The sequence below is a fragment of the Somniosus microcephalus genome, chromosome 21 (genome assembly GCF_052327205.1).
Source record: "Somniosus microcephalus isolate GS21.2 chromosome 21, FLI_Smic_1.0, whole genome shotgun sequence".
NCBI lineage: Eukaryota > Metazoa > Chordata > Chondrichthyes > Squaliformes > Somniosidae > Somniosus > Somniosus microcephalus.
This window is the reverse complement of record NC_141007.1, coordinates 184,527-196,959: the sequence shown is the minus strand read 5'-3', so window position 1 is coordinate 196,959 and position 12,433 is coordinate 184,527. Positions and strand designations below refer to the sequence as shown.

At 49.1% G+C, this 12,433-nt stretch overlaps 1 protein-coding gene across 1 annotated transcript in view; it reads left to right on the top strand.

Moving 5' to 3' along the window:
* Nucleotides 1–3,580: 3,580 nt before the first annotated feature.
* The window catches only part of LOC147102539 (pro-neuregulin-3, membrane-bound isoform-like), a 61,417-nt gene continuing 52,564 nt past the window's right edge, over nt 3,581–12,433 (top strand). The window contains exon 1 of the mRNA XM_085963194.1: nt 3,581–5,011. Coding sequence (XP_085819320.1) covers nt 4,321–5,011 — 691 coding nt within the window. The 5' untranslated portion in view covers nt 3,581–4,320. The remainder of the gene's footprint in view (nt 5,012–12,433) is intronic.

Below are 12,433 nucleotides of genomic sequence, written 5' to 3'. Positions count from 1 at the left end.
TTTACTCTATTTTCTCTTTCTCTCTCTCTCTATATTTATTTTCTCTCTCTATTTTTCTATCTCTCACACACACAAAACACACACTAATAATAATAATCTCTCTCAAACACACACCACCCACCCACCACACACCACCCCCACAACCCACACCACACACACAACCACCCACCCCCACACACAACACCCCCACACACACACCCCACCCCCCACACACACCCACCAACACACACCCCACCCCCACACACACCACCCCCCACCCACCCACACACACACCCACCCCACACACACCCCACCACAACCACCCCCCCACACACAACACCCCACCCCACACCACACACACCCCACCCCCACACACCACCCACCCCACCCAACACCCCACCCACACACACTCCCCACCACACCACCCCACCCTCACACCCCACCCCACCTCACCCACACCTCCCCCCCCCACCCACACACCCCTCCCCCACCCTCACTCACCTCCCCCCACCCTCACACCCTCCCCCCACCTCTCACACCCCCACCCCTCACACTCCTCCCCCACCCTCTCTCTCCCCTCCACTCCCCTCCCCACCTCTCCTCCCTCACCCCCTCCTCCCTCCTCCCCACCTCCTCCCTCTCCCCCACCTCCCTCCCTCTCCCCCCCTCTCCCTCCCTCCCTCCTCCCCTCCCTCACCTCCCCCCCTCCTCCCTCTCCCCCCTCCTCCCTCTCCCCCCTCCTCCTCCTCCCTCTCCCCTCCTCCACCTCCCTCACCTCCCCTACCCCCTCCTCCTCCCTCTCACCACATCCCTACCCCCCTTCCTCCCTCTCCTCCCCCCTCTCCCTCTCCGCTGCCCGAGCCCTCATCCCCCGCTCCAATCCCTCTTTCCGCCCCGGGGCCCGGGCCTCGGCACCTGGATGAACGCGTTCCCTCGGCCGTCACCCTGGTGCCGTTGGCCGTGAGGCAAAGACTTGGCCCAGCCGAGTCCAGCGCCCCGGTCAGATCCAGGTCCGCAGCCGCTGTTTGTCCGCAGGCCACAAAGCACCCGAGCCAGCGCCAGCGATGTCTCCACGGAGCTCCGTGCCCCCCCACGCACTGACATGGCCCCGCCCTCCCGAGCTGGCTTGAAGAGCGCCGATTGCGGCTGAGAGACGGCCGGCGGGCCCGGTTGCCGGGGTAACCCTTCCCGCTCTCCAAGCCCCACCCGAGATCAGCACTCCCGAGAGCCCAGCCCCGCCCGCCCGAGCCGAGTGGGGGACAGAGAGACGCCGCGTCTCAGCTGCTCCTGCTGCGCGTGCACCCTTTACTAAGGTAGCGGCGCTCGGCTGAGGCCCGCCCCTCCAGCCTTCACAAAGATGGCGGCGATCGGGGGCCGCTTGTTGACTGGGGCCGGGAGGTGCTTAGCTCGGGCGTGGGTGCGGAGGAGAGGTCGAGGCTTCGAGGCCTACCTGGAAAAACGGGGAAAGGTAGGAAAATTAATGAGATTAGATAAAAGATTTAGAAAGTAATTAACTTTTTAAAAAAACAATATGGCCTAGAAATTCGGTAGCGTTTATGCCCATTTATGGGCGTTACAGTGGTTAGCGCCGGAAGTAACGCTGCGTCTGAAATTAGGTGCGCCCTAACATCGGCATTAGCCGGTAGCGCTGCGCCGGCACCAATGACGTCATCGGTGTGCGCAGTGCCCCGGTAACGGCCGAAACCACGCCGATCCCCATCTTCAGTAGCGGCCGCCTCTTCCCTGGCGGCCGCTAACAACGTTATGAAGACCGGGCCGTGCTGCAGCCTTAGAGGCGCTATTTAAAGCGGAGGTGCGGCCGACCGCTTTTTCGGCGGCTGCCTGCCCGCACCCCCTTCCCCGGCCTCCTCCACCCCCCCCCCCTGCGGCATTGCCGGCTGGTTTCCGTGGAGCCCGGCACTTCGCCGTTGTGCCAGGCTCTTTTGCCAGCACTTTCAACGGGGCTCCGGCCGTTGCAGGCACCTCCCCCTTAAGAGAAGGGGGAGGCCTGCAGTACAGCAACCTGCCGCTCCGCATCGGGTGGCGCAGCGGGACCGCGGCAGCGCTGAAATTCACTTTCAGCGCCCCAAGCGGGGCGGGCACACCCTGTACCAGCACCCGCTTCCGCTTTGGGGCGCTGAAAGTGAATTTGGGGTGGGCACAACTGGCTCGGCGGCGGGCGCTAAATTTCCGGCGCAAACGTGCTGGCGGGGCGTCACCAAATTTATAGGCCTATGTGTTTTAAAAGCAGCGTTTTTTTGAAAGACGCAGAAAGCGGGAAAAAGAAAGGAAAAGTTTGGAATCAAGATGGCGGCGACTCACCTCGGTTCAGAACGATAAGGCCCGCCCACACACGCACCGATTGGTCGACTGTCACGTCACCAAAGCGTAGGATTGGTCAATCGTCCCGTCACTCGACCGTAGGAGGGCCCGGCCGCACGCGCCAGCAACCCGGCGTACGATTGGTCGACCTCGAGGTCACTCTGTCGCTAATGAGCGGATAATGAGATGCTAATGAGCGGAATGTTAAACGTTTTTCGGATACCGCGGGCACGATTTTCGTCCGGCCGAAATGTAAATATGCTTACGACCGTTTTGGAACCGTAAGCTTTCTTTCGACGTAACGCACGCGTAGGTACGCTCTATAACTTTCGAGCACATAGCCGGACAGACGCACACGTGAGGACAGACAGATAGACAGACAGATAGACAGACAGAAAGGTTTATATATATAGATAAACCCCCCCCCCCCGAACCCTCGATTAGATTCCAGTCTGTAACTCACTCCCGGGTATCTGTTATTCTATATATAAGCCCCCCCGAACCCCTCGATTAGATTCCAGCCTGTAACTCACTCCCGGGTATCTGTTATGCTATATATAAACCCACCAAACCCCTCGATTAGATTCCAGCCTGTAACTCGCTCCCGGGTACCTGTTATTCTATATGGATGAGAAGCCACTGGTGTTGAACTTGTTTCTGTGAGGGGGCTGCTCAGCTGGTTGGTGTGAATTTGTGACCTTTGTGTTTGGTTATGTTTCAGTGTGAAGATCATTTGTTTCAGATTAAAAATTAAATGAATGAAGAGTTATTTTAAATGGATTGATTTGGAAAGGGAACTGTGGTTGTACTGAGCAGGGTGAGGGAGGGGGGTAGCTTGGCATTGATCAGGTTAAACACAGGCACTGCTCTCAGCTCCATACCTTCCTTTTCGCCGTGTCCTTGAATCTGTGAGATGCGATGCAGATACACAGCATGGCTTCAGGACGATACCACTGTCACTGAGTTCTGCCTCTTAATCATGACAAGAGAGTAAATGCACGGTTTCCTCACCTTCTCTCTATTCACAACCCCCTTCATGAAAACAAGCCCTCAGCTTTTATTTTCTACTGTTTTTTTTATCAAAATGCTTTCGAATGCTCACACTGAACGGCAGCAGAATTAACGTTCTCCAACACACACCAGTGTTGCAAGAAAAAAAACCTGATAGCAGTGGGCCCGGAACTCCTGGGGGAATTGGGAAAGGATCATTTATTTATGCTGTGAGCAGACTGCCTCCATTTCTGCATTAGCTTAGTGGGAGGCGCCCATGTTTTTTTTAATTCGATCTGCCCTCCTCTCAATAGACATTATTCTATTTTGCATTTTTTTTCAGTGTCAAAGACCTTGCAGTTCCGAGCGATCCTTTGTCGACGATGTGATTTTTGTTGTTGTAGGGTATTGCTAGCTTTCAGCATGCATTGTCAGGCAGCATTGCTGCTGCTGTTGCCCTGTCTGCTGCAACCAGTACTTCCTCCCAGCAAGCGGATTGGCTTGTGTCCTTAAGTGCTCGGCAAGGGTTGGATACCGACTCGAGATTAACAGGTGCATTATGCTGCTGCTCTGCTCCTGACGGGCAGGAATCGGATGCTTCTCGCTTTGAGTGTAAAAGAAGCAGACGGGATTGTGTGTGTGCATGAACCTGTGTGTGTGTGTGTCTGCGCACTGCAATGCCCGAGCTCTTTCATGCTTTGAAGATGCTTTGTGTCAATCCTGGAATGTGTGCTGTGGCCCCGGAGAATCTGTGAGGAAAAATCAAGGAGAGAGGGGAGAGGCGAGTCCCCATCGAGGCAGAGAGAAGGGATGTGCGTTCTGCTGTAGCTGACTCAGCAGCTCTTCCAGCATCGTCAAGGTTTCTTCTGGCTAGATGAATATTCTATGACCAACTTACCCTGCTGCTGACAGAAAAGGGTATTTTCTTCTAAATGCAATTGCTCTGTCTATTTTTTGAATTCTTTGATCCCTCGGCTATGTGTTCCTGATGTCTGTCTGTGGACTTGAGGGCTTGGCATTCTCTACAGGATGAGTGAGGGAGGTATCTCTTCAGCTCCACCTGTTTTTCCTGTTGTTTCTGGAGACTCGGAAGGTGCTAATCCGACAGAGGAGCAGGAGAGCTCTCCACCATCCAGGGAATTACACTGCAGTGGTTGCATTGTGTGGCCTCGCCAACAGACCTGGCTCTGTGTCGTTCCTCTTCTGATTGGGTTCATTGGGCTGGGGCTCAGTCTGATGCTGCTCAGGTGGATTGTTGTAGGTTCAGTCAAGGAATATGTGCCACCGGATAACTTGGAATCCAATCGCATTGGGCAGGACCCGATTTTCCTCTCGAAGCCAAGCTCCTTCCCCAAGCATGCAGAGGCCACGACCGTGTACACTGGTACAAATCCCTTCTTCAGTACTATTGCTCTCGGCACCCGGGGTACAATGTCGATTACCCCCAGGGTTCCTACCCAGGGTACAATCCACTCAACCACTGCCCGCCGCAGCCCCCCACCCCTCACGACAACTCCAGCTGGCCCCCTCACCCCCACAGCACCGGGAACGTTACCTTTTCGCCTCACCCCGACTGTCTCACATGTGCCAACTTGGCAGGCAGTGCCCTTTTCTACCTCTTCAAGCAAATTCTTCCTGCATGACTCCACGCCATCCTGGACACTATCGAAATCGGGAGAATCTACCACCGAGATCCATTCTGTCATCGCACCCAAATTTCGTAAGTAAACCAGATTCCATTACTCTGTAAATGCCAGGCTGTGAGAGCTGCAAGCTCTGTGTGTGGGTGAGTGTGTGTGGGTGTGTGTGAGAGTGAGTGTGTTTGAGTCTGTGTGTATGTGATTGAGCCTGTGTGGGGTGTGTGAGAGTGTGGGGTGTGTGAGAGTGTGGGGTGTGTGAGTGAGGTTGTGGTGTGTGTGTGTGAGAGTGAGGAGAGTGTGTGTGTGTGTGCTCGTGTGTGTGAGTGAGTGTGTGTGTGTGAGAGTGAGTGTGTTTGAGTCTGTGTGTATGTGTTTGAGCCTGTGTGTGTGTGTGTGTGAGAGTGTGTGAGTGAGGTGTGTGAGGGTGTGGTGTGTGTGTGAGTGAGGAGAGTGTGAGAGTGTGTGTGTGTGTGCTCGTGTGTGTGAGAGTGTGTGTGTGTGTGTGCTCGTGTGTGTGAGTGTGTGTGTGTGTGTGCTCGTGTGTGTGTGGGAGTGTGTCTGTGTGTGTGGGGAGGGTGTGTGTGGGGGGGGTGTGAGTGTGTGTGTGTGGGGGGAGTGTGTGGGGGGGGTGTGTGTGGGAGGGTGTATGTGAGTGTGTGTGGGGGGTGTGTGTGAGTGTGTGTGTGGGGGGGTGTATGTGAGAGTGAGTGTGTGAGAATATGAGTGTGTGTGTGTGATGCATTCATCAGTGAATCAGAGATTTAACACTTGCAACCATTACTTGGAGACGGCTCTGGCTTTTGAGCAGCAATATTAAACAATCAAAATCAGCAAGCTCACAACACATTGGACATTTCAGCTTTAAATACATGAATGCTGATGGTTTCCTTTCTAGTGACACCAAATAATATAATTTTATACTCTTCACTTTCTTCTGTTTTCCAATTAGAAAGGGTGACTGTGGTTTATAGCAGAGATCTTTCTTTATATTAAGGCTGATTCTATCGCTGTGTATGATGTCTGTGTTTTTCCCAGTGTATATGGAGACTGATTCTATGCCTGTCTATATGAAGGGTAATTCTACCCCTGTGCATTTGGAGGCAGATATCGCCTCGGTATACCAAGGCTGCTTCTATTGCCATGTACATAGAGACTGATCCTATGCCTGTGTACATCAAGACTAATTTATACTTGTGTATATCAAGACTGATTCTATCTGTGTGTATGTTAAGACTGAACATAATAAGAACATAAGAAATATGAGCAGGAGTAAGCCATTCAGCCCCTCGAGCCTGTTCCGTTATTCAATAAGATCGTATCTGATTCCCATATCCCTTGATTCCTCTCAAGTCCAAAAATCTACCTATCTCAGTCTTGAATATATTCAACGATTCAGCATCCACAGCCCTCTGGGGTAGAGAATTCCAAAGATTCACAACCATCTGAGTGAAGAAATTCCTCCTCATCTCAGTCTTAACTGGCCGACCCCTTATCCTGAGACTATGCCCCCTAGTTCTAGACTCTCCAGCCAGGGGAAACAACCTCTCAGCATCTACCCTGTCAATCCCCCTTAGAATCTTATATGTTGCCATGAGATCACCTCTAATTCTTCTAAACTCCACAGAGTATAGGCCCAATCTACTCAATCTAGGACAATCCTCTCACCCCAGGAATCAATCTAGTGAATCTTCATTGCACCACCTCTAAGGCAGGTATATCCTTCCTCAGATAAGGAGACCAAAACTGTGCCCAGTACTCCAGGTGTGGTCTCACCAGAGCCCTGTACAATTGTAGCAAGACTTCCTTACTCTTATACTCCAACCCCCTTGCAATAAAGGCCAACATGCCTTTGTCTTCCTAATTGCTTGCTGTACCTGTAAGCTAACTCTGTGTTTCCTGTATGAGGACATTTAAATCTCTCTGAACACCAACATTTAATAGTTGCTCACCATTTAAAAATACTCTGTTTTTCTATTCTTCCTACCAAAGTGAATAACCTCACATTTCCCCACATTATACTCCATCTGCCACCTTATTGCCCATTCACTTAACCTGTCTATATCCCTTTGCAGACTCTGTGTTCTCCGCACAGCCTACATTCCCACCTAGCTTTGTATCGTCAGCAAACTTGGACACATTGCACTCGGTCCCTTCATCTAAGTCATTAATATAGATTGTAAATAGCTGAGGCCCGAACACTGATCCTTGCAGCACCCCACCAGTTACAGCCTGCCAACCTGAAAATGACCCGTTTTTCCCTACTCTCTGTTTTCTGTCCGTTAACCAATCCTCGATCCATGCTATTATATTACCCCCAACCCCATGAGCCCTAATCTTATGTAACAGCCTTATATGTGGCACCTTATCAAATGCCTTTTGGAAATCCAAATATACTACATCTACTGGTTTATTGACCCTTCATCTACCCTGCTGGTTACATCCTCAAAAAACCCTATTTTCCTTTCATAAAACCATGTTGACTCTGCCTAATCATATTATGATTTTCTAAGTGCCCTGTTACCACTTCCTTAATAATGGTTTCCAGCATTTTCCCACTGACCGATGTCAGGCTAATTGGTCTGTCGTTCCCTATATTCTCTCCCTCCTTTTTTGAATAGCGGGGTTACATTTGCTACCTTCCAATCTGCTGGGACTGTTCTGGAATCTAGGGAATTTTGGAAAATCACAACCAATGCATCCACTTTCTCTGCAGCCACCTCTTTTAGAACCCTCGGATGTAGGCCATCAGGTCCAGGGGATTTGTTAGCTTTTAGTCCCATAAGTTCCACACTGTCATTAGCCCCTTGGTTCCCCACTATTTTTGGTATGTTTTTGTGTCTCCCACTCTGAAGACAGATACAAAATATTTGTTTAAAGTCACTGCCATTTCCTTATTCCCTGTTAAAATTTCTCCTGTCTCAGCCTCTAAGAGACCAACACTTATTTTTACTACTCGCTTCCTTTTTACTTTCTTGTCGAAGCTCTTACAATCTGTTTTTATATTTCTTGCTAATTTAGTCTCATATTCTACTTTCTCCCTCTTTATAAATTTTTGGTCATCCTTTGCTGGTTTCTAAAGCTCTCCCAATCCTTAGGCTTACTACTATTCTTTGCAACATTATAAACCTCTTTTAATGTAATACTATCCTTAACTTCTTTAGTTATCCACGGATGGATCACTCTTCCCGTGGAGTTTATATTTCTCAATTGAATATATATTCATTGAGAATTTTGGAATATTTCTTTAAATGTTTGCCACTGCTTATCTACCATCATACCTTTTAATCTCATTTCCCAATCTACCTTAGCCAACTCGCCCTTCATACATAATTGGATTTTTTAAAGTTTAATACTCTAGTTTCAGACTTAGGCAAGCCACTCTCAAAATTAATGTGAAATTCTATCATATTATGATCACTCTTCCCCGAGGATCCTTTACTATGAGATTACTAATTAACCCTGTCTCATTACACAATACAAGATCTAAAATAGCCTGTTACATGGTTGGTTCCACAACATATACTGTCTTGAATGCATTCCATGAACTCATCCTCCAGACTACCTTTGCCAATTTGATTTGCCCAGCCTATATGAAGATTAAAGCCCAACATGATTATTGCATTACCTTTGTTACAAACTCCTATTATTTCTTGATTAATACTCTGTTCAACAGTATAGCTACTGTTAGGGGGCCTATAAACTACTCCCAACAGTGTTTTCTGCCCCTTGTTAGTTCTTATCTTCACCCATTCTATGTCCTCATCCTCAAATTCTATTGCTCTATATATTGAGACTGATTCTATCCCATAAGACCATAAGGAATAGGAGCAGGAGGAGGCCATACTGCCCCACGAGCCTGCTCCTTCATTCATTAAGATAATTGCTGAACTTCTACATCAAATCCACTTTCCCACCCATCCCCAAATCCCTTCATTCCCTTCGTGCCCAAAAATCTATCGATCTCAGTCTTAAACATACTCATCGAAGACTGGAAGAGAGATCCTGTACCCACAGGGGGCCAGGATGCCCTCCAGAAAGAAGGATGTGGGACCAAATCGCTGAGGCTGTCACTGCTAGTAGTTTCACCTCCAGGACCTGGCTCCAGTGCCCAAAGAAGTTTCATGACCTTAGATGAGTAGTCAAGGTCAATGAATGCATCTTCAAAAGCCGTCTCCTACCAACTGCACCACTAGCCTCACACACTGCTCAATGCATGACCCCCCCCCCCCCCCCACCCGCCCCAATCACTCACCTACCAACAATCTCTACCAAACACGAAGCACACCTCACATTCCTGGCTTCACCTGGCTTCACCTCACCCTCTTAGAGGAGACAGTGCTGGCCAGCGGTGGGGCTGAAAGGATACAAGATGCTGGTATCATCATACGTTATCCTCCTTCTCACATCCCACAATCTCTTCTGATGTGCAAGCATGCACCTCTTGCTTTCCTGCCATCCCCTCACCACAACTTTACCCTTGTGCCTTCCTCATTTCACACACCCAAGAAATCCAGCCTGCCCAGACAAGAAGAGGGAGAGAAAAGTGAAGAACAAGAAACACCGTCACTCAATTTGACACACCCAGCCATCAGCTCCTCGAGGTCATCCTGCAAGGCCATCTGCAGTGTCCCCCACTGAAAGTCAGCAGCCTTCCACCAGCCATGCTGCAGCCACTGGGTAACATCACTAGGATAGGCAAGGGCAGATGCAAGACACTCACTAAGGGAATGCACAAGGGTGACCAGTTGATTTTTTGATGTAATATTGAATGCATATATGAATAAAGTTGGATTGGAAAGTTTGCTTTGTGGTGGCTTTTATTTCAGCATTGTGGCCAAGAGGATGGTGTGATGGTCAGTAACAGAGGGAAGGTAAGGTGTGGGGCTAATGTTGAAAGGGAATTGGGGTTGTAGTCACTGGTATTGCAGGCGGATGATTCGATCCTGGATATCCCGGCCAGAATGGGGCTGTCTGGGTTGCTTCCTTCCTTCAGCTTCCTCCTCTTCTGATTTTTTTCTCTTCTGCTCCCTCCTCTTCTGCTCCTTCCTCTTCCCACCAGTTAGTAACTTGTCCCCCTTGCTGTCTCTGCTTTATCTCCATGTGATGTTAGAGCCCAAGGGGGCTTGCAACTAGAGCCCCAGGACTGGGAGCAAGTGGTGTTCTCAAAGTCCTTCTATTAACATTCAAAGCCTTGCAAGTAGCCAGCAGCACTCCCTGCACAATTTAACAACTTTTTTAATGTGTTGCACCAAGCCACGACTCCAATAAAATGGCCCAAAAAGCTAAAATCAAAACTCACCTGAAAGATGTGTGTGTCCCTGTAAGAAGCACTGGCAGGGCCTCTGTAGTACTGCTGTACGCACGTTCTTCCATGCGTGGTTTGGAGAGGGTGGTATCCAGAGCGGTAACGTCCAAAATCACAGTCATGCGTTAATTCATTCGTTGCACGCCGATTGATGTCATGAGCTGCATATTTACATGTGGGAGGTGAGTGCAGGCAACGGCAGCGCTAACGATCTCCCCAAACTGGCAGCTGCTGTCTTCTGCACTGAAAGCGGGCAGAAGTGAGCCGGCCTCCATTTTTTTTAGCAAAACTGACCTTAACAGCTGGCCCTACACCCCCAAATTTTGCGGCCAAAATATTTATTTAACATCTCTGCCATTTCCTTATTCCCCATTATAATTTCTCCTGTCTCAGCCTCTAAGGGATCTATGTTTACTTTTGCTAATCTCTTTTTACATGTAAAAGCTCTTACAATCTGTTTTTATATTTCTTACCAGTTTACTCTCATATTCTATTTTCTCCTTCTTTATCAATTTCTTGGTCATCCTTTGCTGATTTTTAAAACCCTCCCAATCCTAAGGCTTACTACTATTTTTGGCAACATTGTATAAGGGGACTGATTCTATCCCTGTGTAAATCGAGGCTCTCTATCCTGTATATATCGAGACTGAATCTATCGGTCTGTATATGGAGGCTGATTCTATCCCAGTGTCTATTGAGTTCGATTTCATCCCTGTATATAATGAGCTTGATTCTATCCCAGGGTTTATCAAGAATGACTATACCTGTCTATATGGAGGCCGATTCTATCCCTGTGTAAATTAATACAGATTCTATCCCTGTGTATATCGCGACTGATTCTAACCAACAATAACAACTTGCATTTATATAGTGCCTTTACGTAGTCACAAAAGGAGATATCAGCACAGATGACTGGGGTAGGTTTTAAGGAGCATCTTAAAGGAAGACAGAGAGGTGTAGGGAGGGAATTCCAGAACTTAGGGCCCAGGCAGCTGAAGGCACAGCTGGCAATGATGGAGAGATTAAAATCAGGGATGCACAAGAGGCCAGAATTGGAGGAGCTCTGATATCTCGAAGGCTTGTACAGCTGGAGGAGCTTACAGAGGTAATGGGAGGTGAGGCCATGGAGGGATTTGAAAACAAGAATATGAATGTTAAAATTGAGGCATTGCTGGAGCAGGAGCCAATGTCAGTCAGCGAGCACAGGGGCAATGGGTGACCGGGACTTGGTGCCAGTTAGGAGACGGGCAATGGAGCTTTGGTTGAGCTCAGATTTATGGAGGGTGGAAGATGGGAGACCAGCTTGGAGAGCGATGGAACAATCTAGTCTAGGAATAACAAAGGCAGGGATGAGGGTTTCAGCAGCAGATGAGCTGAGGCAGGGTCGGAGACGGATGATGTTACGGAGGTGGAAATCGATGGACTTGGTGATGGAACGGATATGGGGTCAGAAACTCAGCTCAAGGTCATATAGGAGGCCAATGTTATGAATTGTCTGGTTCAGCCTCAGACAGTTGCCAGGGAGAGGTATGGAGTCGGTGACTGGGGAACGGAGTTCGTGGCGGGGACCGAAGACATTGTCTTCGGTCTTCCCAATATTTAGTTGGAGTAAATTTCTGCTCCTAAAGTACTGAATGTTGGACAAGCAGTCAGACAATTTGGAGACAGTGGAGGGGTTGAGGGAGGTGGTGGTGAGGTAGAGCTGAGTGTCATTGGCATAGATGTGGAAACTGACGTTGTGTTTTTGGATGATGTCGCCGAGGGGCAGCGTGTACATGAGAAATAGGAAAAAAAAGAAAGACTTGTGTTTCTCCAGCGCCTTTCACGTCCACTGGACGTCCCAAATCACTTTACAGCCAATGAAGTACTTATTGAAGTGTAGTCACTGTTGTGATGTAGAATACACAGCAGCTAATTTACGCACAGCAAGCTCCCACAAGCAGCAGTGTGATCATGACTAAATAATCTGTTTTAGTGATGTTGGTTGAGGTATAAATATTGGCCAGGACATCGGGGTGAGCTCCCCTGCTCTTCAAAATAGTGCCATGGGATCTTTTACGTCCACCTGAGAGAGCAGACAGGGCCTCATCTCATCCAAAAGACGGCACCTCTGCAAGTGCAGCACTCCCTCGGTACTGCACTGGAGTGTCAGCCTATAGTTTTATGCTCAAGTCTCTGGACTGAGACTTGAACTACA